Genomic DNA, 26,709 nt, shown 5'->3' on the forward strand with positions numbered 1-26,709 from the left:
ACAGTCAGCAGATAAGTGCTGTAGCAGCAAGTGTTTTGGAAAGAGAATTAAGCTATTTCTTTCAGAGAAATACAAGGGAATAAAATGCAAACTATATGGTTTTACATGGCAGAAAGCTTGACCGTTTTCTCATTACAATAGCTGAGGTTGGAGAACTTGCTTAAGAATACCATGACATATGCCATAGTGCATCAATATTTTAATGCTTGTTTTCACTATCCTCATTGCTCAAGTTATAAGCAAACAAATGATGGAGAGTCAGTGCCAGGGATCATACTCCAGCTCAGTATATCTCAAGGAATTTGGGTTTTGATTGTTGGCTTTTTCTGAATTACATGATTCTTTCAGGCTTTCTATAGCATGAAAGGTTTTGTGTTACAGTGAAACTTAATTTATCTTCAGTCCCACCCACAAAGTGCAAGTTACTAGCTCTGTGCCAGTATCAGTCTGTGAGTTGCCAAAGAGGGCAATTGTAGAACAAGTGGAGTCGTTCAGAGCTTAGTCCCTTGTCAAAGGATGAAATACACTGTTGTTATCCTACAGGGCACTAAGACAGTTGTTCCCACCATGTAAGATAAACACAAGATTTTAATAAATCATTTGGTCCTTGAAGTGAAGAAAACAAACAAAATAAATGCACAACCAAGACCTTGCAATCAGAACAAGGCATTTAGTGGTTTTGTAACCTTTAGTGATGAGCAAGGAACACTTTATTCTTTTCTCAGATGGCAGTATATTCGCATCTCCCTGACGTGGCTTTAGCAGCCACAGCATTCCAGTATAACCATTTCTGATTTATAGAATGCGCATTCAGAGAACTAAGTCCTAGATGAGCTATTTTACTTTGCTTTTTATTGCAGTTTACAGAGTAGATGGGTTTATGCTGTAAGTGTATTATCTTGTGTTTAATCAATGAGGGTGTGGTTCAGTGAGTGTTTTGAACGCACATAAGGGGGAAATCCTGTCTCTGAATTACCATTCTTGCCCTCTTCCCTGTAGCAGTTGTAGAGTTTCTGGTCCTGTGGTTAAAAATTAACCCTCCCTTACTCCTGGGTGTTTTCAGTCTGAGTTGTTCACTGATCAACTTTGCTCCATGGTCACCCCAGTTCCTGTGCTGGCTGTCAGAGCAGTATGTGGAAAAGCAAGAGAGAGGAGGGAGGGTGCAGCAGTGTCTTCTGGTTAGCAGCACATACTTATGTTCAGCTTAAAGTAATTGTTGCTTTGAGAGTTGGTGGCTATCTAGAAATGGGAGTCTACACCATCTCTAATCTACATTTCAATAAAATGGCAGGAAACAAAACTTTTTCCATGGGGAAACAAACAGTGACTTGGAGGCTGTTATGGAAGGGCTCAGTAAAGAGGTGTGGCCTGGTGCTCTACAAGTGCTGGCTAGTTAAATACAACCAACATGAAACTTGATGAAATGGTAACTTCTGCAAATTTGAATAAGTTCTACATTGGCGAAGCATTGCAATGGTTTTGATGCAAATGACAATCTGCTTCAATAATGTCAAATTTATAACAAGGTGCAACTGAAATTCAAGGTGTTATTCTTGCATCATGTGAGTTTCATTTCTCCTGCTGACAGCAGTGCTCTGCTGACAGATGGGTCATCCATGACTTTCATCCTTTTCTCTCGTATAGGTGGAATCATCACAAGAAGCTAATGCTGAAGTCATGAGAGAGATGACAAGAAAACTGTATAGTCAATATGAGGAAAAAATGAGAGAAGAGGAACAGAAACATAAAGCTGAGAAAGAAATCCTCCTAGTACGTATAGCCAGTCTGTGGCACTTCGTTTGGGTGTCATTTCTCAGTCACCTAGTAATGTAGAGTTTTTTACTCCAGAGTGTACATATGCTACTTCACTCCTTTCTCTGTGACTAGTCATACCACTGTTACGAAGTTTTCCAAGCTATTGGGGTTGTAGGGCTGAATAAATAATGTTCAAGTACAGTAACAGTAATGATAATGTTGATTTCAAAATCTGAAATGGAGTAAGTTGGCTTTTTTTACTTCCATTCCTCTAAAAAGAGGAAAACAGGATGTCCAATTTTATTGATATTTTTGAAAGGGATGAAGGGACAATTTCACTGGACACTAGGGGAGCAATAAATCTTTATGTCCACTGGGTTTGGTCCACCCCCAAGTAAAACCTGACTTTGATCAGTTCGTCATTGTGTTCTTCTACCTGGTAAAGACAGATAATGACTGAGACTGAAGGTAGATTCTCTAGCTTCTTCCTATTCCTATAGTTTTATATGTGAAGAAAGTACATACCTGAACAGGGTAAATGGTAGTGTTTAAAATGCTGTCAACTGGAATAGCGTATTTGCTTGTGCTGTTACTTCACGAAATACTCAGAAGGGAGAACAAATATCTAAGAAATGGGGAAATGTTTTTCTCATACTTTCATAATGATTCTTTACAAATATGTATGCCCTTCAGAGTGCCCCAGATCTTTTGTTACGTACAATTAAAGTTTAGGGTCACAGCTTCTCCAGACTTCTGGGCAAGTATAGTGAAAAGCCTTGAGCTTTGCTTAAAAACTATTAGCCTGGTTCTTTGGGCTAAAAAATGTTTATTCCTCATTAACATATTATATGTCATCAGATTTTTCATATTATATGTTAATGTGATTGTAAATGTTCTCGTTTAAAGGAGGAAACAAACCGGCTTCTGAAAGCTATCGAAGAGGCAAATAAAAAGATGCAAATTACAGAAACAAGTATACAAGAGAAAGATCAGAGAATTGGTGAGCTGGATCGACTGATTGAACGCATGGAAGAGGTATGAGAGTTCATTGCTTGCATTTTTTAAAGAAAGTGTGGAATTATATGAAGGGAATTTGATTTTTATTTTTATATTTTTTTGAAATTGCCTGCTGCTTAGTACCCTGCTCAGTGACATACAGTTGCTGTTTGTATCTTATGTAGTTATTGTATCCATGTAAGTAAATGCACCTGGACTGCTGAAGAGACACTGTGATTAAGTGGTTCTTTTATTTTTCTAGTTGTGTTGACAGTCAGAGCTGCTTAAGGTGTCAACATTTATTTACTAAACCATCATTTCCTTCAGTGTCCAAGGTCTCCCTAGTCTAACGATATAATCATATATGACCTGAATTCTCTTAAAAATGCTGTTGGTAGGTCCACTAAAATATATTTTAGTTAGGTAGATTAAGACCCTATTATTATTAAGTTGTCTATTCTGACTGGAATTGCATCTCCAAATTTATCTGTGTTTCAATGAAATGCTAAACTAAGGGCTTCAAACTAAAAGTTTCTGGGGGATTTTTTGCGGATATCTAGCAGCTACTTAATTTTCAAAGATTTCTAATTTATTTAGATTATGACTTTGTTTTCTGGTATCATTCACCTAACTGAGAATGAATGTTATTGTTTAGTCCTTAGACAGAAGAGTGTCACTCTCAAAAGCATAAGAGCAGCCCTTCTGTAAGACTCCAATACATTTGGATGTACTTGGGTGTCTCTCATTTAACTCAATAGCAGGCTTCTGATTATCTTTAAAGATCTGGGCCTTGCTATCTAGAATATAGAATAGAGAACATACTGGGAAATTCTAGTAAGTGGATAGAGTACAGTCTTCTGGTCTTACAAGTGAAGCATTTTTTCACCAGCTTTATTAAATATTTGCTACTACTGAAATTTTTTTATAAGACAGTCTTGTTGTCTTCACTGGTTAGTCTGATGTGCGTTTATATTGAGCCACTTTTGTCTGATGTTTGCAAGTAGAATTAGTGATTACACTGAGAAATGTTAGCTTAATATGCCCCTTATCAACTTGATCTGGGTTTTGGCATACCACTTGTAAGTATCATGCAGTGAAAAAAGGATTGTAATATAGTTCTTACAGTACAGATAAGTTTCAGGTTATTTACTTTGCTGATATCTGCCGGATATTTGCAGAGTAAAACTGAACGACTCTGTTAAATTCCCATTAAAGTGGATAGCTTCTGTTAATTTGTGTTAACAGTTCCCAATTCCTGATCGATCTTCACAAGCACTATGTTTGTGGATGCCCAGAAGATAAACAGGAACGTTTTTTGATTTGGGTGGAAGACAGGGTAGAGATAGAGGGAAGGAATAGAGCAATAGCTTTTATCTCTGCCTCGGGCTGAGATTTCTTTTTGGAGGGAAAAAATGGAAAATATGAGACTTATGTAGTTAAAGATTGTGAGGACTCATCTCTATTCAAAAATTCCAGTTTCAAGTACAGCTGCACATCTTCAAAAGGGAAATTGAAAAATCTGATCTTATTTCTGTGTATTTTTTTAGTTGTGAATTTGATTTTATTATTTGCATTCTGTAGTCCTTGGCTATAGGAAATACATGAATCCTCTGTAAAATCTGTGAATTTTGTTTAATTAGTTTCTATTTTAATTTCAAAAATGATCTTTTGAATTGCAATGAAATATGCATAGTAAAGCCTTTATATATTGACATATAGAGAACTGAAGGATAGCATTTATTGTTGTTTAGGAACGTCACCAGCTGCAAAAACAACTGGAACTAAATGAAATACAAATATCTGGAGCAAAATCTGAAAACTCTGACAGTGAGAGGTAAGATATGTCTTGTTTGTGGAACTAAGTAGTTGTTAGTGTTAACAGTTGTTAGTGTTAGCTAACTTCAGGGGGTCAGTTGCTTTGTTTGTTTTTGAAGATATCTGAATTTTATCTTTCCTAACTTTAACACTGCAGTTTAGGAGAGATAATCCATCTGATGAGTTCCTTTATTTAGATATAAAATATCATTTCCATGCATTTTTCCTGAAAAGTTGTTTGTAAACATGCAGAGTACATTTTTAGATGGAACACACAGTGACATATTTGTAGATTGCATTTTTCTTAAATCTGCATTCCCAAATTCTGCATAGTATGAACCTGACTATGAGTACTTTGATCGTCTCCTTCTAGACTGTTCAATACAGTTTTAAAAGAAAATACATTCTGTATAAATATTAAGCTATAGGATAAAAAGGTCCATCTTTGAAAAGATGAACTCATGATGAGAGCAAAAGTTCTGCATATGACTGCCAACATTTTTTATGTATAAAAGAGGGAGAATGGAATATATTTGAGGCTTGGAGAAGTGTATCCACATATGTGAGGGACATTAACATATGCACATGAACAAATGAAGGTGTGTAAAAAAAAAAATCTGTCATGTAACATCACAGTGCAGAAATAAGCTGTGGAGTTAGTTATTTGATGAAAGTTGAAGGTCATGTTATTGGCAGTGAGACCTCTGTGAATTGTTCTGTAAATCATGAGGTTTAGAAGGAAGAGCTGGTGATGTTGGCACCTGAATGTGCTGTTTCTGCCAATGGGTGGCATGTGCATCCATTGCTACTTTGAGACTGACAAAGCACCACAACTAGGCAAAAGAAATTTATGTGACACTACTTGAATGGATAAAGATGAATTTAAAGCAGCCACTGAATAATCATACTTGATTACTACTAATATTTCTGGGGCACCTAGAAGCTCAGTTTTAAAGTTTTGACATTCCACTATTCTTTATGAAGTATAATCATAAAAAGGAGTCCCTGCCCAGAGCATCTTAATAGTTGTATTGAAGTGACCTGCTTATCTGGTTGCAGGGAAAAAAAAAACATCTTTTTACATCAGCCTGTTAAAATAACAATTTAGAGTGTACAGATGTTGCATGCAACATAGAATTTGGAGATGAAAGATAATTGCTTTCTTTCTTTACCACCAGATAGCAGATACTCTTCTCACTTCAGTGAATATTGCCCTATCCACTCAGCATAAAAAGTTATGCTGCATTAATAAGGGTAAAGGAAAGACAGGAATTTGTGCGGTGCAATGCGAACAAGCATGTGGTTGTAATCTATGTAATGCAAGCTATGAATCTCTATTCAGATGCTGAGGTCTGTTCTTAACTTCTCTTCACCTGTATGTTCCTAGTCAGACACTTATCTCCACATGAGTAATGCCATCTGCTGTTTCTCTATTACTATCAGTACATCAAATTTGGAATCTTTCAATAAGAGACCAGCTCTGTGTTACAGTTGCAATCAAAATGGAAACTTATTTTGTGAGACCTTAATATGCAGGATTGAAAAACCTGCAGCAGTGCCTTGATTTTTTGAGTCCTTGTCAAAGTGCTGCAGTTACAGTTTTGTAGACTACTTTACTGTTAATAGAAACTCTTTATGGGAGAGAAACAGCATACAATTCAGTCATTCATTGGAATCATGTCATACAGTTTGCCATCTGCTGCTTTGCCTTAAAATGGTCATTCTGTTTGCAGCTTCAGCAGTTTCTTCTGCTGTACACAGAGCAGGATGAAAAAAATCCTTTTTGTTTTTGAATCCCCTCCTCCACTTCTCAAATCCTGTCCAGTCCTAACCATAGGAGTACAGAAGTTTATTTTGCAGGCAAATGGTTGATTTTTTTAAGCATTTCAAGAATTGTTCATTCAGATAAACAAGCAAACAAACAAACAACAACAAGCAGATGTTCCCATGCTTCTCTCCTGTTTCTTCACATGTTCTAAAACTACTTTCCTGGCAAGCTGTCGAGTCAACTTGTGATAGGAGTTCTGAGGGTGTTCTATTTCTGTGTAAAACTGCTTTGAAGAAATACAGTATCTGTCTGCAAAGTCATACATAGAAACTTTAAACATCCATGCCAGTTCCTGCTGACTGTTGCTGACTTAAAACTACTCCAGTTAGCATTCTAGTACTGTTGGCAACTATGCCAAATCCTTGATTTATGGCAGCCCTATAGTAGGAGAGCATTTAAAAGGACACCTTCAGATGTGCCTCCTGGCTTCTATTTAGTATGCATTACCAAGAAGTTTGCAGGTGCTAGTAAGTCCATATAATTGTGCCTTTCTGGTGATAAAGATCTAGTTGTCTAAATGCCAAGAAAAAACAGACATCTCAAGGAGACGAGCTTTATTATATCATTTAATTGTCAGCACTTTGGGCTCTGAGTAAGCACACCAGTATGTGCGACAAAGGTGAGTTAACATGGGTGGAGACAGTAACTTTGGCTACAGGAGTACCATTAGAACGTACTTTATACAAATAAAATCCACATCTGCCAGTGGAACTTGGCTTGTCTATCTGTGGACTTAATCTTCCTGATTTGTGGTGGGATTATGGCAATTTGTTCTTGTTTTGCTCATACTGCATACCTCCACATTTATATGCTTATTTCTTCCATCTTTTGCTAGGTCACAGCATTTGGAGGAGGTAGCAGCAAGCCTAAGGGAGCGAATCAAACATCTGGATGATATGGTCCACTGCCAACAGAAGAAAGTCAAGCACATGGTTGAGGAGGTGAGATCCAGTAAAACAATGTATTTTTGACTCTTCTGGAAATGCTGATTCTTTTAGTACATAATCCAGAGAGCTATGTTCTGTGTGCAATTTCCTTATGCCACCTGAGTTACAAATACAATAGAAGATGAGTTAAGCATCTGAAGCTAGTAAAGCAGAAAGAGAAGCTAAAAGCAGTTTAATCCAGTGGTTTTTGGCTTATATACTGTGATCTTTGGGCTGACTCAAGTCTTTGAGCTCTTTATGTTAGTCCAGGAAATACAACTTAACTTGAAGTATTCGGAGTGCAGAAACAGGGCACACTAGTTATTAAGGGTCTTCTTTCTATACACAAGGGTAAGGTAGAAGCTGCCCTTTATATTTTATGATTCAGTTCCTCACAGAAATAGCAGGACAAATACAGATTTCAACTTTAAAACAAACAAACAAACAAACAAAAAAAACAACTTTTTCTTGGGATATCATCATAGCTGATCTAATTTTCTGCAAAATTATAAGCATCATTTTGCTGGAAAGCTGCTTTAAGTTACAGGCTACCTACATGCCAAGAAACCATTCAGCAGTCAGAAAGCTGTGATTGCAGACATTTCTGTTTCTCCAGGTGAATGATAGACTGACATAGGATATATGTAAATTGTTTAAATTGGAGCTATACAAAACAGACTGACAGCACTATTATGCTGAGCCTTGTTCCTGCACAGAGGATGGGCATTCATGCAGTATCTCTTATTTGTATTTTGACATCGCACATCCACAAAATCAAATGTTTACAAACTATTTTATTCTAAGGCATTCTTTCTGCATTCCTAATATGCTATTAGAGGATTTCTGATTAGACTTGCATTTTTTCTTATTTATCGAAGTATTATTACACCTCTGTCTATATGCTATTTACCTATATCTATCTTGCTTTATATTTTGGTTACAAGATTCTGATGCAGTCCTGATATATGATCAGATGTTTGATACTAAGTTATCCTGTCTCACATGCAGAGAGATGCAAAACTGAGTAGAAAAAAAGGGGATGCAAAATTACTTCTCTCTTTGCATTCAAGTTCTTCCATCATATATATTCAATAGTGTACTGTTATAAAGTCTTGAGGTTTTCTAGTTCAGCTTGCCTTTTTTTTTTTCTCCTCACTACTTTCAAGCATCATAGAAGGTTGTCTAAAACTGGGCTAGTAGTTTTTATGCCACAGTACTCTATTAAGAAAAACATCTCCGATCTAATTAATCTGGAACAGTTATTTAATCTGGAGTCTATTTTATATTTCAGTAAGTCAACCAGAATATTGTGAGATATTTTTTTCCCTACTCAAAAGTACTACAGGACTTGTCACTTTGATATTTGTGGCAACCCAGATGATTCTAGTAATACATACTACATTACGTGTATTCTAAAGCGCTTAATGTAACGACCTCTAGTGGACTGTGTCTGTATGAGAAACATTAAATTCCATGGAGTGTTTTGGCAAAAACAGGTATAAAGCTTGGGCCAGTGATTATTATATCAAAAACAATAGTTTTAATTGGAGAGTTTAGCTTTCTGATTCCTTGTAATATGTATCTACTGGTGTACTCATCTACACAGAAAGCCCTTCCAGATCTTCTGGTCATCCTCTTTAAAAAGTAGAATGTTAAATGTCTAACTCACTACTAACTCACTACTTAACTGTCAAATATAACTAATTTATTTGCTGTCTGGCTACCTCCTTTTCAAAGCAATTAACAGTCTGCAAATCATTTTTTGCTGTGTGTAGAGAATATACCTTATTTTCCCTTTATTCCTTGTCTGTTTTAGTTTTCCTTTTAATACAGTTAACTTGAAAGCTGCATGAACACTTGTAACTGCATTATGTTCTGATTAGTGAACTAACTAAGATTTCAGTAGCAGAAATTTGATCAGGTCCAATGGTGCCAAATAAATTAGGCACTTAATATTTTTAATTTCGTGGTGTCTATGGTGTATGTTTCAGGTGTCTGTGGTGTATGTTTCAGAAAATAATTACCATATTGCTGGCATGCTCCATTTAAACCTTTTTTAATTAAAGGCTTAAAAATAGTAGCTTTAATTGGGTACAGAGAGTTGTAGTTGCCCACTGTAGGGAAGAAAGCATTGCAGATGTGTATGCCCTTTAAAAATCAGAACTACGCACATGCATGGCATTGTTTTGTGTCTCTTCTGTACGTAAACATTAGAAAAGTGTTTTAAGGTTCACTTTCAGCAACACTTATCAACTATGCCATAGTAGTTGAGAAACTGACAACAAAAATACTTCTTAAATAGTAGGACATTGAAAGAGAATACTATCTGAAGAGATGATGTGGAGATGTTAAAACCTAGTGAGCAGTAGCACTAAAACACACTAGAGTAGATAGGGAAGATTTTGTAATTGTACTGCTATCTGAGTCCCAGGAAATGTGCTCATCAGAGTATACTTGAAAAATATGTATCTCTCTGCATTAAATTTAACCTAATGCAGAATGTAGTGGCTAGGAAGATCAAGTAAAATCTCATGTGAACCTGCCATGTTACTTGTCATTGAAATACTTTTATGGCTTGTATCTGTAAAATAACGTTACATCTTAGGGTTTATGAGGGTATTATAAGGATCAATAACTTGTATTTAAATAATATAATTGAGAAAGAATGACCTTAGGAGCTAGAAAGCATGTTCTCTGAAACTCTTAGCTTCTCTGATGCATGGGAATAGACTGCTAACAGGCTAACCTGGGAAACCCAGAACAGAAGTAGCATAACAGTCAAAATTATCAGCAGTATTTTTGTTAGAAATTGAAAATAAATAAATAAATAAAAAGATACTCTATGAACTAGGTGAACAAATGTCTAAACACTTGCTTGACTACAGGATAAGCTTAGTGTTAAGTATTCAGCTTGGTATATTCAGATATAGCTCTGAAGTATAAATGGACATTTATTCTTCCAGTGTAAACCATGACAGATTTGTGCTGTTAGAATCACCAATTTAGACAAAGTGCAGTTACAGAAATGAACATCATTTCAAAATGGTGCTTAACAACCAAAATATGCTGCTTTGAATTCATATGGAAAACTGTCAAAATTGAAAAAGTACTCAGACAAATCTGATGGCTGAAAAATCACAAAATAGATTGCTGTTCAGTCCTTTTTTAGGGAAAGACGGTGGGTCATGTGCAAGTGATAAATGGGAGGCATTCTGTTAGAGAACAGCAAGCAGTCAAGAGGCAAGTGAAAGGAAAAGCGTTAGTTTGGAGTTTTGAGATGCAATAGGCAGCTCTAACACCTGTAGTGCTGTTTTAATAGCACTTAAAATGTGTTAGGAGGCTGTTGTCAGTCCTAATCTAGGCATGCAGGAAAGGGGATGCTGACAAAGAAGCACCGACTGTAGAAGGCATAGGGGAAAAGAGTATTAAAGTCTTCATTTCCAAAGGACTAATATTGAATTCCTTGCTGATATTGAATGCAGTAAATATGCAAATTGCCTTTGGTGGAACTGAACCCAAGCAGAGGACAATCACAGTTCAGTGTGGTTATGTGACATTTCAGTCATTAACAAAACCTTCTTCAATTTGACCTATACAGACCAGTCATAAACAGGAGCATGGAAAACAGTTTTCAGAAGAAAATAAATGATAAAATAAGAGTTAAAATTAAAGATATTAAAAAAAAAAAAAAGACAGAAAATGAGGAAAAATTCTGGAAGTTTTCTTGAATCTGTGACCTTCAACATCTGTGTTACCTCCCTCACACAACCATTATTCAGCCTCTTAGGGTTTCTCTTCTGTGAAAACCAAGATCAGAAAGAACCTTCAGAGCAACAGCTGACCTGAAAGTTATCCAGCATAGTCTTGAAGCCTGATGTTACCATTGGAGAGAGACTGCAGATGTCTTAAGGCTTACAGGTTTTTCCCTGCCACTGCAGCTGAAAGTGCAGGACTTAACATTTGGCAAGTGTGCAGAAGTCCAGCCCCTATCTCCTGTGTAGTCATTTTAAAATGTTGACTGGGCAGAGACAGGCTTTCAAAGGCAGGCCCCCAAATAGCCACCTTGATCAGAAGCAGAATATTCACAGGGAGAATCCCAGCATGAAAGGTGGAAGGATGCAAACTTCAGACCCTTCCACTAAGGAGTTTCCGGTTCAGAGACTGAAGTGATAGGCAGATGGAGCCACAGGGGTGCTAGGGGAGGGTAAGGGAAGCTGCAACCACATTGCTTCTTTAAGGGTGGAAATGCTTCTGTGAGAGGGATGAAAGCTTGCTCTTTTAGGTTATCTATTCTATATGGTCGGCCAGTTTAAACCACTTATGTCTGTGTAGGAGAATGGAAATGGTTTAGTGTTGGATAAAGCTAAAATTCTTCAAATCCAAAAATTTATATGAGCAACAAAAGCATTTCTTGACATTATCTCCATTTCAGTCCTGGAGAGATTAAGAAAGATTAAGATTTTAAATCTGTGCAGTTGAAATTGAAATGGAATGCACTTTCATGGCACAAAAAGCTCATGTTGTACATATTATTTAGTATTAAGAAGCAGGAGAGAGGAGAAAAGTATTTACATTTGTAAGCAAAGCAAGTGGGTTGATGCAGATATATAGAGCTGTTCTGAAGGGGACTGAAAAGAGAAAAGGATATTTGATTCTGTGGCACAGAATTATCAACAGACCTCAGATTTCACATGGAATTCCCTAACTACTGAATTGAACTGTCTCTAGGTCATGGCCCATGAGCTGTTCTCCAGCTTTAGTCTCAGATTCGCTGGATAACAAATGGTGACCAAACACCAGAGAGAAGCTGTATCCTGCTCTGTTGTGGAAGATACTTGCATGAAAGGACAAAGTGCTAATGAGCAAGTGATGTTTTGTACTGCACAAATGAAGAATACAGAAGAAGTTTTCCCACCAAAGACTTGATAAACAGCTGAAAACTTCTCTATCAAAATACTCCAACTTGAGACACATTGAAAAATAGCCCGGTTTTAATATGGAAATACAGTTTCAATTTTAGGTCAAGTTAAAGAAGACATACAGAAGCATAGAGGATGAGAAGATTAAATTATCAGCAACAGACAGAAGCCAAATTATTGCTAACCAAAATCTGCATTGTATAGTACCCATAGTAAAAGCAACAACAACAGCAACTGCAAAAACACAACAACAAATGTAGAAAGAAACCCACCCTGGGAGCTTGGAGGAAGAAAATATATGGCAGAACATAAATAATATCCCCGCAGTCCAAGTGTTCGTCATGCCTCAGTGGACTTGAGCAATGCAATACATTGTTTATCTATTGGCAAAAGTAGAATCACTGCCAGAGTTCAGTGAGATTGTTTATACATTCATAGCATCAGCTCTTTCAGCTGGGAATTGCCTGGCCAAGTCATTAATTAGAAGACTTAAACATTGCTAAGGTAGTTCTTAATAAGGTGTGTAGAACTGTTAGACAAGGTGCTGATATTTATAATCCTTTAGGACATCTGGGCCCTGTGGGCCTGCTGTAGGAATAGATGGACATCAAAGACTGCTCTAGTACATTCATACAGGTCACTAGTTTAGAAAGGTTGCCAAGTTGGTGCAATAACTTAAATCAATGAGTTGTTACTTTTTCTTTACATAAAATGGGAGTTTTAAAATACTAAGAAGTACTGATTTAAGGAGGACTAAAGGGAAAAGGTGCTCATTTCTATTTGCTTTATTATGTTCCCTGAAAAAAATTTCAACACTAGCCACTGATAAGTACTACTTAAGGTCCAGTGAAATATTGGAATCTTGAGTAAAATGTTGTTTTCCTTGTACAGCGACTGTCTGAGAGTTCAGGCTGATGTTGCAATGTCTTGTCTGTCTTGTTTTGTATGGTGTAATATGTGTTTGTCCTGTGTTTAGTCATATTTACAACCAGTTTGTTCATGTCTCTATATCAGTGTTACAGATGCCGAATTGATTTATGGCAGATGAATAAGGAAAATGCACAATACTTGAATAATATATAATATTTAACTATATTAGTGCTGTCATATTGTGTTAAATTTTTTAAATTAATGGATGATATTATCAGGTGGTAAATGTTGACTGAATTTACCTAACAGCTGGATCTGTTCCAATTCAATAGATAACTATATTTAAAGCCTCTAGAACTGTAACTAAGTATACAGAATAAAATCAAGTTTACTACTTCAGACTTTCTTTATAAAGGCTCTACAGTTTGACATAACTTTAATTGTCTCTTATGATGCTTTTTCTTCCTCCTTTAATTGATTCATAGTTCTGTTGATTTCCCTTCTAATATCACTACTCCCCAGCAGTTACTTAGAGGACTCTTTCTTTCGGGTCTCTTGACTGTTCTTAGGTGCTCTACCCATGAAATCAATGAAATGCTGTTGACTTATAATCTATCTTCTATCTTTACTGAAGTAGTTGGTTGACAGAGCAAGAGAAATTCAGAAGTGCAGCTCTTCCCAGAAAATATTTACACTGTCCATTCAAGCAGCATGGTAATTTCATCTGGTATTTGAGGACACTTACTGGAGACCCCATAAGGTGCAGTAGGGAGAAATAAACGTATCTTCATTGATGTGACAGGCAAGAATTTAATTTTCTGGGAGATGCTACAAGATAAGGTGACAGTCTGGAAGTTGAGGGATTTTGAGAGAGATAACCTCGAGGTTTTAGAAGGAGGCAAAGGTATAGAGGTGGTAACAGCAATAGCACAAGGAGGAGAGAGCCTGAGGGGGAAAAAAAAAAAAAAAAAGTGGCATTAGTAATCCTCAGCCAGTGAATAAATTCAACAAGATTCACATTGTACATGGGGGTCTGACAGGCTGATTCAGGCTGTCAACTGCAGTAGGTATGTGCAGTGCAAGCTGTACACCCAATACGACCTGTAAGGGTCTTTATGGGTCTGGCCATGACTGAGAGAGATCAGGTGCCCCTTCCTGTGCTCAGCAGCCAAGTGTCAGGGATTGAAGTGGGGTAGACAAAGGGCTGAGCTTGTATGCCCTGTGTTGACCTGTTGGGTGCTCCCTAGCCCTGGGGTGGCCAAAGAGCACAGGATGCCTCTCAGTTCCTGGCAGATCAGGTAAGTTACAATACTGTAGCTTGGGCCTTGTTTCTCTTCCCTTACTAATTTCTGGCATAGTCATCTGTTACCCAACAGGAGGAGGAAAGGCAGGAACAATGAATGCAGTGGAGTGGGGGAGCAAAGAGAGAACGAAGTGATAGGAAAAGAGGGTGATGTTGTGGCTCAGGACTGCTCAATTCGCATTTCTACTGTTAGCAGAACTGTCTTCAAAGGAAGGAGTGGGTGGGTCATTTAACACAAATGATGTTCTTAAGCAGATTTTTTGACTGCTTAATATGGGTGTGAGTAAATATTGGTGGAATATTGGAGGAAAAAAAATGGCTAATGAGTCTAACAATGCAAGGCAGGGAAGAGGGGAGCACTAGGGAAAAGCTTGCCTGGGCATTTGTAGACAAGGTTGGAAGAAGAGAGTCTGAAGGCTACATCTCAGTAGTACTTGAGGAAAATGATGGAGAAATCTGTAAAGGGTAGTTGTGCAAAAGCCAGATTTGGGAGCAAGTTGCTGAGTTGGCTATGAGCTGAAATGCCAGAGCCAGTTTGCAGATGCCAGAAATGCCAGAGTTTGCAGATACAGCAAAGGTGAGGTGGATTATAGGCCTTAGTCATTGCCCCTCCAAAATGTAGGAAGATCTTGGTGATATTTTTGTCCTGGAGTCAGTCCAGAAGTGATTCAGTCCAAGGAAATTCAGTCTTTGGCTTGCACTAATTTGTTTTTGACCCTAGAGTGGCCTGGCCACCACGCAGGCCTTTAGTTCAGTATTGTGTTTGACCTATCCTCCTTCACCTTTCCTTCTCCTTACCTCATATTCAACCAAAAGTCAAAATCTATTGCTCTGTCATCTGTTGTTCTCTTACTTTATACAACTCCTTGGATCAAAGACCCTCTTGAGATTATGTTTTGTGCAATACACATCTAAGCATTATTATCTTAGTTTGCCATAAGTAAGATTTTTGTGGGAAAAAAGCCAATATAATGTTAAGGAGCAAGGCATTATTTTTATTGCTGAAGAGCTTTTACCCAACACCAGCATTATGAGCCACATTGTTACATTCCTCTCTGAAAGGACACCATCACACTTGTACTGTATGCGATGTGTCATATATAAATGCACTGAATTAAGGTTTCATTTTATTTAATATAGTAATATTAGTAATATATTAATATAATCCTCCAAACTTATTCCTGTTTGTTTGTTTGTTTGTTTTTCTCCCCCTCCACCTGGTTTCCTCCAAGTGCATGTCCCCTTGAAGAGTAATTAAATCAGGTTAGCTCATTCCTGGTCTTCCCTAAGCTAATGGCATAAAATGATGTGTACCCAAGTTCTTGTTCTATAAATAAACTTTTTTGTACTAAACTACTCCGGTGGGATGTGTCATCCATATCAAGCCTTGTGGTAGGCTTAAAGGTGTTTCAAAACTTCGGTGGAAGCCATTTCAGCCCTTGGACAGCAGTAGTGCTGAGACAATTAATTGTCCGTGTGTTGGGGAGTACAGCAGCTGTGGATGTCGCATGGGTGCCCTGCTGTGCTCTGCCTTGTTCTTCTGCAGTGGCCTCAAAGGGTAGCTCTGCTGCACCTGGGGAGCAGAGACTGCCGGACTGTTTTCCTGGCCCTGAAACAGCCTCTGCCATTATAACAGCTGCTAAATTTCTCATGAAATGTATTTGGCCTGTAGAGCTGTCTTGAGTTGAGTTGAGTTGTCTATAGTTGAGTTCATAATGTTGTAAAGATCTACCAAAAGGTTTTATATAAGTTCCATAATTTGCAGCCTTATCATATCTGTAATCTGCATGGTTTAATCACTCAGTTCTGTTTTACTGCTAGACTGAGACTGCATGTAATGATACACTACAACATTGCCTCTTCTCTATAGGTTAGAAAGAGAAGGTGTATATTAAAGTTCTAGCATAATTCTTAAGAAGGACAAAGTATATTGATTAAGTGGGCTCTGATTGATGCTATGTAAATGTGTTAAAAGGAGGCAGGGAGTGCTGTTGTATGTTGTCCAGTCTGCCAGTTCTTACAGGATTCTTATTAAAAGAGAAAAAAAAAAAGTAAAAGTAAAAGCGGTAACATTCCTGCCAAATTACAAAATCTTGTGTTTAGAGTTGAGGTTTGTGTTTGGGAAGAGGAGAAAGCAGTTTGTCAGTCTCCCCCGCCCCCCAGGAAAAAATAAAATAAAATAAAATAAAATAAAATAAAATAAAATAAAATAAAATAAAATAAAATAAAATAAAATAAAATAAAATAAAATAAAATAAAATAAAATAAAATAAAATAAAATAGACATCTGATGAGCTCTTGTTCAAAAACAAGAATGTGTATCTATCAGGGTAAAACCCTCCTCTGATCCCATAGCTCTACTTGGCTTCAGTCTTCTCTGCGTTGTTCTGATTACAGGTGCTAAAATTATTTGCTTGTATGCACAGTAGGAGAACAGAATATTGACAGAGAAGACCCACTTAAAAATCCTAAAAGAACAGTTTATCTTTTCTCAAGTGGAATTTACTGGCAGGGCTGAAGCTGTTGAACCAGTGACTTAATTTAGTCATACTAGTAAACAAAGTAGTAATTAAATTAAAAAAATACTACACCATTCTGAAAATTCTGAAGTTATACAGTTCTGAAAATGCTACAAGCTTTGGATTTCTGTGATCAGAAAACTGAAACGATAATAGCTTCAGATGACTGATAACTTTTGCACACATCTCAAAGTAAAAAACCACCACCAACAACAACAAAAACTGATTTTGAGAAAGATGAATGATGTCAGCACTCATATTCTGTAACTGTTCAGCTAAAAATTATGAAATTTACATTTTGCTTTTTTTTCTAATAATAACTGATTATTGTGTTAATGTTAATTGAAAATTGGGAAGACTGAATTAAAGTCAATTTGGTGATTTTAGAAAAAAAAACTTTAAATTTTATAAAAAATATAAAAAAATAATACTTCGGTTGAATTTATTTATATATTCTTCATTTTTTAATGCTTCTGTGAGTTTTGATTGCACTGTAGATTTTGGAGAGGGTGATAGTACTTTTGGAGCTTTGATTATTGTACTTTTGAGTATTTTATCATTCTCTTTTAACATTATGTGAGTATTTTTATTAATCATTATTTCTACCTGTATTGAAAAGTTTTTAACTGGTGGTCTTGGAGGGTTTTGTTAATGTGCTTTCACAAAATTGGTTTTAAAATACAGAATTAAAAAGTGACTGGTGAGAGCACATGAAAAACTCTGACCAAGCAATTGGAAATGGTCTGTCTTTGTGACTGCCAGAAAACAAAAAGTATTCTGAGGTTTGTTTGGTTCTATAAAATTCTGTAAAATAATTCATTTTAGTAAAATCCACTAAGTTTTTAGTAATATATTTTCCTTTTTTTCTTAAAATTGTGAAACCCATAGCCAACCAATAACCTGACAAAAAAGGCTACCTCATTTTATTTGAAGTTTTATAGAAAATGCCTATGCTTTATTACGTATGGATATTTTTATACTTCTCTTATGATGAAGAAAGCTATAAGCATAGATCTACTTTTTTCACTGTTGGCAGATTGCCCCATAATAGCAAGGAATGTGCAGAACACACGCTTTTCCAGTGCTGTAAAGGCATTTTATATCTTTCCTCATCTAACACAGCTTTAGCTTTTTGTACATACAATAATAAAGACTTTGCTAAAAGCAGTGCATGGTAAACTGGCATTCTGTTTGTGATGCAGACCATCCATTTACTGCTTTGGTTTACATCTGTTTTTCAGCTTCCAGGTGTAAGATCAAAAGCTTTTTGAAACTTTAATTTACTCTAATTCTGAGGAAGCAGGGAGACTCTTGACTCAGATAATGCACTGCTGAGTACAGCAGAAGTTGTTGGTTGGGCTCTGCCTGTTTAAAGAGAGCTGGCATGGAACAGGGACAGGGGGTTAATTAATGATGTTCCAGCACTGCAGTTGTAAGAAATGCATTCCCGTGGACTTTGAAGGGGAAAAATCCTGAATTTATACTTATTTCATGTCATCTGACATGAAATAGCATATTCAATAAAGGTCAATTTAAATTTAATTAGAAGAATTAGACTTGACACTATTTAACGTTGAGCGCATAAATACTGTCCATTGCTACCAGCTTTCATTGCTGTTGTAAGACAAAAATTGCATGAGCACAGGACAAAGAGGGAAATTCATCCTCTTCCAGTCCCTACCTGCATACAAACACGATGCAGAATCCATTGTCTCCCACGAACTGATCTTCCAGTGCACTTCTGCTGACCCGCCATAGAAGTAGTTTTATCAGTGCTTTCTGCACCTGAAGCAGACCGTAACTGCAGGTACAGGGAAGCACCTTGCCTGTTGTGCCTGTTAAGTGGTGTGTGTGTCTACAGCTGTGTGAGTAAGAACCTGAACCGCCTCCTGGGGAAGCAGTAACATTTGAAGTTGCTATTTAGCTATTGCTTTTGTTTGCTCTTTTTATTAGTCACCATTTTAGTAGGTGCAGTCAGCAGGAGTTGAGAGAGAATAACCGGGGATTTTTGCTTTGGTCCAAGGAGAAAATGTGATGTGTTGGCACAAGGTTCTATTGTCTCCTAAATTAAGTCAACAGATTTCATAGACTGTTGCTGATAACAGCATGCACCTTACACAGCAAATCAGCTTTAAGCAAGAAGTTCAGAAGAACAGAAAAAGAGAAATGCTCGTGGCTTTAGGAGCTTTAGAAAGCCATTTCCATGCAATGAGGCCAGCTTTGGGCCAGCAACAAGAGACGGTTATGAAATCCGGGGTGCACCCAGTTTCTCTGGCCATACCTGCTTGTGCTGGTAGCAGGGACAGATTTAATGCAAAAGTTCTTGTTGTATGAGTCTGTGATCAGCAGAAACTCCAGAGTGTACAAAGGTCATCATCATTCTATATAGAACAATATTAAGATGCAGTACTTTTGGTGCAGCTAACTTTTATTTTCATGAACACTTGTAAATAATTTACTGCCTTTACCTTTGTATAAAATTAAAAGTTTTTTTTTTTTTTTTTTTTTTTTTTTTTTTTTTGAGTTTAGTATGCCAGGAAAGAACTGAACAAATATGACCTTCAAGAAACTAGCAGTGTGCAACCTATTTTTGGATGTAGGTAAAATTCACTAGAGCCTTTGAACCAGAGATGGAGTTTTCCTGAGTTTCCTTTGTTGCATGACAGTGTTTGAGTTTCCATTTTGTATCCAGGTTTATAGATCTTAAAATCCATGTTAGTATACATGTTAGTATACAGCCTCCTCTTCTCCAGACGAAACAACCCTAGTGCCTATAGGGGAGCGGCTGAGGGCACTGGGCTTGTTTTGTCTGGAGAAGAGGAGGCTCAGGGGAGACCTTATTGCTCTCTACAACTCCCTGAAAGGAGGTTGTGGGGAGCTGGGGGTCAGTCTGTTCTCGCAGATAACGAGTGATAGGACTAGAGGGAATGGCCTCAAGTTGTGCCAGGTAAGGTTCAGATTGTAAATCAGGAGAAATTTCTTCTCAGAAAGAGCAGTCAGGCATTGGGACAGGTTGCCCAGGGAGGTGGTGGTGTCACCGTCCCTGGGAGTGTTCAAGGAAAGGTTGGATGTGGTGCTTAGGGACATGGTTTAGTGGGTGACATTGGTGGTAGGGGGGTGGTTGGACCAGATGATCTTGAAGGTCTTTTCCAACTTTAATGATTCTATGATTCTATATCATCTATATATGAACTGTCTTAACTGTATGGATGATAAACATGGTTAAGTAGCTTAAAAGTCGTTTGTGAATCTGTATAGCTTTTCAATAGTTGCTGAATAATAAAATTAAACATCTTTTCTTCCTGCAGTATCTAGGTCTTTTTCCTGCGCTTCTCATCCACATTAAACCAAATATTTTTATTTTATTTTTTCTTCACAGATTGAAATGCTAAGGAAGAAAGTCAAAGAGAAGGAAGTATTTATCATACAGCTTTTAGAAAAAATTTCTTTCCTAGAATGTGAGGTAAGGCATTATATTATTGTAATTATTTTATGAAAGCCAATAAAATTTGAACAGGTATGATCTGATGTTACCTAAATGCATGGTTATTGTATGTATTTGCTGTACTTCAGCAAATTAAACATATAATAGCAGTCAAATGAAGAACGTATGTAATACAAAGTCTTGATACCTCTACTATAGAGACAAAGTTTCTGCTGTTGTTTTTCACCTTCCTGGGACTGTAGATTCTAAAAAGTAGCAGGGAGTAATAAGAGGTATAGGTATTAAGTAGCCTGGGATTTGAGTGGTCATGAAGGTCAATTTTTCCAAATCTGTGCTCCATGTGATGGCTTTATCTACTCAATTAACTGGGATAGATGTACAATTTCAATGCTAGCTTTCTTGACATAGAATTTTATAATGGTATTATAAGTACTTAGAAGCTTCTTAACGAATACAGGTAAGTGTTTTTTGTTCATTTGTTTTCTGAGAATTAAGTGCTTTTTGTTCATTTGTTTTCTGAGAAATAAGGACTCTTTATTTTCTCAGTAAATACTCTTACATTATTTCTTATGGGGAAAAGCCACTCTAGAACTTTTTTTTTCTTGTTTAATTAATGTAATTTAATTAACATAACTGAAATAAAATAAACTTCTGTTGAAAATTACTGTTTTACAGAATAAAGAATTACAAGATAAATTGGACTATTTAATGGAAAATCAACCAAAGACCAATGTAGAAACCAGAGATGCTGGTGTAGAATGTGATCTTCCATCCAGGTATTTCAATTTTCTGCTTCTTTATAGCAAACTTCTTCATAATGTCCTTTATTGTCACTGTGTTGGTACACTATTAGCATGAACTGTGAAGTTTTGCAAAATTTTCCTAATTTTCAAAGAGGAACTAGTAGGCACTAGGTGTAATATGCTTTAATGACTTAAGCAGTTTTAGATGCAAACGTATTGCAGACCTTCAGGGAGTACTTAGTTACAGTAACATGTTTTAAGCAGGGAGTAAAGCTAGAAGTCAAGAGATCGGACTTTGTGAAATGCAGAAAATACTGATGAAATGTCTGCTAGCACCACAGCAGAAGACAATAGACACCACTGCCCTGAGCCTGTTTAATGCTGGTTTCATGCATGCTTTATTCTCTGTGTTCCACCAGATGCATCAAGAACCATTTTAAACGGCAGGTAACACCAACAGAAACGTTTCAGGGCTGCAGAAATTTTTGGAGCTATGCTAGGCCTAAGTGGGCAATTGCCAAGTAAACAGCACAGTCAGATTACCACTTCTTCGCCTGTCTCTGTTCTGTGGTGGAGGGTGGCTCTGTAGCCAGGTTTAGTAAAGATTCAGCCATAGTGCCTTCCCTTCTCCTCCTCCTCCCCATCCTCTGTCCCAAATGCTGCAGTAGGGTTGTACTGAGCCCTGGAAACAATGCTATGGACTTGCTCTTGAATCTCTCCCCCAGCAAACCTTTGCAAGGAGGGGCAAAACAGTACAGTAATGAGGGTCATTGCATTGCACTTTTACTACCATCAGGTAAACTAGTTCATTTTAACTGCACTGCAAATTGAATCATTTAGTTTGAGGAATGTAAATTAGCATTTGAAATCCACGCTAGCATATGAAATGCAAACTAAAATTTCCCTTCCCTATTTAAAAATACACGCATGACAGTGTTCAGCCTAGAGCAGATTTTAATGGTATGAACTTTGAAACATCAGAAACAGTGCTTTTCACTTAGGACGCCAACATATTTTTGCGTCAGGATGTAAATATCTCTGTTGTCCTCTCTGGGTCCCCTTTGTATATTACCACAAATCCTACTTAACTGAAATTCTTTCAGTTTTTGAGATTTATCTTTGACTTCTATGCAGTTTTGCTTTTATGGAATTACACTTCACAATTAGTTGCGTTCTTAAATTTAATGCTACTATCTTCACTGTTACAGGATCCTTCAGCAAAGCAACTCTATCGCTGAACATTCCAATATGAGCTCCAGCAGAGCTCAAACTGTCCATTTGTTTGTCAAAGCTGGAAATGATAGTTAATTTCTTAGCTACAGAAATTTAAATAGATATCTTTAAAGACTTTTTAGCCGTGTATATTTGTAGCCAGCATGTAAATTTGTCAGTATCAGTCATGTTTTTTATCAAATATACGTTGTGGCATTATAGAAAAGAAATATGGAACATACCATTGCATTGAATAGTTTAATTTTAGCCCAACAATGTCAATAACAAGGCACAAGCTCATTGTAGTGGCACTTCGAGCCATCTGACATTAATTCTGTAATTTTTGTTTTGTCTCCTTAACAGTACAAGTATTGAGAACAGAAGATCTCCTGAAAGTGCAAGGCCAGTGAGGACTTACACCCCATTCAAGAGAGTGTTGGAATTTAGCACAAAGAACAGTACGTCTTGAGCATTCAGGTCAATGTGCTTTCTAAATACAGGCAAATATTTTGCGCCTTTGCAGCTTGATTAGATACATTTTTATCAAGTCATAAAGAAGAACAGCAGCATGGAGTCTTGCTAAATTTATCCTGAAAGCAGCTTTTTAGTAGCTTCATATCTGAAGTTACTACGGACATTAACTGTGTGGGAGATATGCAAGAAGAGGTATAAATGAAACGGCAGTCATTATTGCTTCTTTAGAAGCTGTCTAGTGCAATGTCATTTCAAATAACTGTAAGGAAGGAGTTGTATAGCTGTACAGATTTTCTTCAAATGTGTTCTGTTTGTATAATGAATCTCTAATATATTTTATTTTCAGTACTGCCAGGGGAAGAATCTGAAACTACCCTGACAGAGGGCATTAATCTGAAAGCTCTCCCTTTGTGTACGAAGTGTGAGGGCTGTTCATTTCTATCTTAGAGACCTGCGGAGATTGAGGGCTCCATTCCCCTGGAATAGATTCACTAGTAACCAGCACTCGTTTGATGGAAGGGGATGCAACTGGGCTGTTCTCAAAGAATGCCCTCAACACATGCAGATGAATGTCATGTTTGTTGCTCAAAACAGTAAGTGATAGAGCAGCTTTATGATGGGCTTTGCTTTGTTTGATGAGGCACTGGTTTGTACTTGCCAGTCATGGGGTAGAGTGACTATTGGTTTTACATTCAATAGGAATTGTGTAGGATTTTTTTTTTTAATTACTTTTGCATTAGATGAAGGAATTCTCACTAAACAGCATTTTGCCTACAGCAACTTGTAGCAGTTTCTGCAATTCCTATAGCAATAGCAATTCTGAATCGGGATTTTGATCTTAAGTAGTTTGTTTTCCAAAACGCTTAAAATCTTATCCCTGTCTTCAAAATACCAGCAGGAGTTACTGCATCTACTACTGAACTTATTTAAATATATATACTGTATTTTTTACATTTTGTTTAAATCTCCTGCCTTTACTGAACTAAAATGAATTTATTAGTATTTTCTTGTAGTGCTATTAACATGAATGCAGGGCAGACTATTTTTTTTTATTACAGTAACTGCAATAGAAAACAAAAAACTTAGGTTCTGTATGACTAATACTGTTCTTGCATTGAATGTCAACCCCAGAGGTATTCACCGCCACAAGGTTTCAGAGTGATTGCTTTTGTCTCCAATTAAATGCAAGTTCTTAAATTCAGCAGTCTGTTAAAATTAAATATACTCAAAGTTGTACTTAAAATAAGAAAACTCACCTCATAATCCCAATTTTATTCCTGCATTATTTCATGGTTTTCTGAATTTGTTAGTTTTGTTTATTCTATAACTGTGCTGTTTAACTAGTAAATGAAGAAGCCTGGATTGGAGGATGTTTTGATGTAGTACATCACAGGAATGAGAATTGTGTGATGTAATTAAAGCTCCAGCTTTTATGCTTAGATCATCCTCTATTTGCATGTAAGTTATTTTTTTCTCTTATGACATGTTCAACTCTTGAGGACTTAGAATGGTTCTTACTTTTTAGAAAGTCAAACACAGTACTGTGGGCTGTATTATGCATAGAATTCAAGAGAAACTGCAATCAAAGTCATTGACAAAAAGGTAAAATACCTACTGTGTGAAGTAAGCCTGTAATCTTTATTGGGATGGAATAGCGTTTCTTTTAAAGAGAACAATGCATAATTACAACAAGTTAATAGCTATAAAGGAAACTCATTTACTTTGCATGTGATAAATGAGTGAGAATGATCTCATAGGTATCAAAAGGCCAAAGAAAATCCCAGCTGTTGCATTAGTGAACAGAAATAATACCACACATTTGCTTAATTTGCTTACCTCTTTTAGGTGTAAAACTTTTTTTTTGAGCTAGAAAGGGCTTGAAGAGAAGGTCCCTGAGAATTAAGTCAGCTGCTCCCTATCAAAAGTCCTTCAGAGGAAGTACTCTCATTATGCAAAGCAGAGGAATAGTCTTATAGTCTTGCACCACAATACCAATGACAAGAAAACAGCTGTAGTCTTAACCTGCATTTTTGATTGAAAGAAGTTTTGGTGCTTGAGTGGGTTTGAAAAAAGTTCCCAAGTAACAGTTAATTTGATCAATAACTGAGTTAGGTCATGAACAGCCAAGATCTTGAACTGAAACTCTAAATGAGAATATATTTAAATTGGAAGTCTATGTTGATGAACCTAAAAGATGATGGGTAATGACCCAGCCCAAATTTCAGGCACAAGCTTTGTACATGTGTATTGTATCTCCCTCTAGTGGATGATAACAGCAAAAAGATTTGCTGATATTTGGACAAAATCAATTTTGAAGAGAAATACTAGAGACTAATCCTGTCTGTTCATATTAATATCCATAAGGGATGCAATCTCAGGTCATTGCATAATGCCTGTTACCATTTTATGTGCCCAAAAAGTTAGATTGCATTTCAGAATTTTAATTTTGAACCATGGTTGGTGAGTTACCATCAAAACAAAATGAATAGATGAAGGCTTTATTTATAGATTAATGAAAATGCAGGTTGTTGTAAAAGAAATACACAGACTGGAAATTTTAAGTGTTATTTCTCTGTCTGGTTTTGGCCAGAATTCAGAAGACAGAACCTGGTTACTGAGGAGCTCAGAGAACGGTAGTAGAGACAAGGATGAATCAAGATGCTGTTCTAATGCAGTCTTCAAAAGGAAGTTCTCTCTGTTTTTAATAGATTTCTGAGTATCTCTCTGAAAATATTGCAGGATATTTGAGATTTGCAAAATTATAATCATCTGCTCAAAATTTTGCCAAGACTGCAGCAATCTTTCCTGCAAAAGTGTTCTGTGTAAACTGTCTTTGTTATTTGATGACAAATGACATTTTTTCAAAATCTAATAAGGATTGAAGTTTATGCTGTATTTTAGAGCATTTTGATATTTAGTGAGATGTATGACCATTATTTGATTGGACTATTAGTCTAAATTTGGTAACTGTGAAGAAAAGGAGAGGAACAGTATTTATATAATTGTGTTACATGAAAATATAGAGCTTTCCAGTCAAATCAGCAGCCATGTAAATTAGCAGAAATAATAACAAATCTGACTGAAAAGACTGTAATGCTTCAGTATAATTCTTTTTCAGTTTGAGATTGGATAACTTAGTACTATAAGACTAGAAACTAGTAAAATTTCTGTAAACATCAATAAAAGCCATATAGTTAAGTACCAGAAAGTGCATTAAATGTAAGTCAATTGTATGACTTCATTTGTACCATGGTAAGTGTTCTACTGTGATTCCAGATCTTCTGGAAAGTATTTTGGGATACAGTTTTCATATATGCTGTATAAATACTGCAATTGAATTATATGCTTTTAAAACATCCTGTATGTAAGACCTGAAAAGGTTAAATTGCAATAAATATTGTATTTAAACTTTTTGTTCTGTTATATAAACACTCTGAAATAAACTTACCTTTAAACCTTGAAAACTCTTACTCTACATAATCGTGTTTGTTCAAAACATGTATGAATGCAAAAGTGGTTACTCTGCAGCCTTGACGTTCTTGTCAGTGTTTCCTTTGGCAGATGTGCTCCTGAGAACAGGAAGACACTCCCTTGCTAAAGACTAAAGACTTCTCAAAGCCAAGTAAAAAAAAAGTAGACAAACTCTTTTATGAACTAAAGAACTATTGACGTGCACAGGATAAACAAGAACTGGGCAATGTAGCACTCACAAAAATAACAAAAATCTTCAGATCCCACAGATAACATCTGAACACATCTGGGGTGATGCTCTCCAACTTTAAGAGGAATACGATTGGGATGAATGTGGCCCACTTTCTTTTCTTTCTTTTCTTTTTTTTTTCTTTTTTTTTTTTTTTTTGTTTATATCCATTCATTGATGATAGCAATTTATCTTTAAGGCAAT

General features: G+C 36.5%; 1 protein-coding gene across 2 annotated transcripts in view; it reads left to right on the forward strand.

Moving 5' to 3' along the window:
- MYZAP (myocardial zonula adherens protein) overlaps nt 1-26,709 on the forward strand; it is a 56,922-nt gene that overhangs the window by 22,050 nt on the left and 8,163 nt on the right. Inside the window, exons 7-13 of one of the 2 annotated variants that reach the window (XM_038184794.2) lie at nt 1,645-1,770; nt 2,662-2,790; nt 4,503-4,585; nt 7,230-7,335; nt 20,311-20,394; nt 21,052-21,152; nt 22,695-26,269. In XM_038184794.2, coding sequence (XP_038040722.1) covers nt 1,645-1,770; nt 2,662-2,790; nt 4,503-4,585; nt 7,230-7,335; nt 20,311-20,394; nt 21,052-21,152; nt 22,695-22,800 — 735 coding nt within the window. In that variant the 3' untranslated portion in view covers nt 22,801-26,269. Of the gene's footprint in view, nt 1-1,644; nt 1,771-2,661; nt 2,791-4,502; nt 4,586-7,229; nt 7,336-20,310; nt 20,395-21,051; nt 21,153-22,694; nt 26,270-26,709 lie in introns of those variants that run through there. The other variant, XM_027466802.3, reaches the window with a different exon arrangement.

The sequence above is a fragment of the Anas platyrhynchos genome, chromosome 11 (assembly GCF_047663525.1).
Source record: "Anas platyrhynchos isolate ZD024472 breed Pekin duck chromosome 11, IASCAAS_PekinDuck_T2T, whole genome shotgun sequence".
Classification (NCBI taxonomy): domain Eukaryota; kingdom Metazoa; phylum Chordata; class Aves; order Anseriformes; family Anatidae; genus Anas; species Anas platyrhynchos.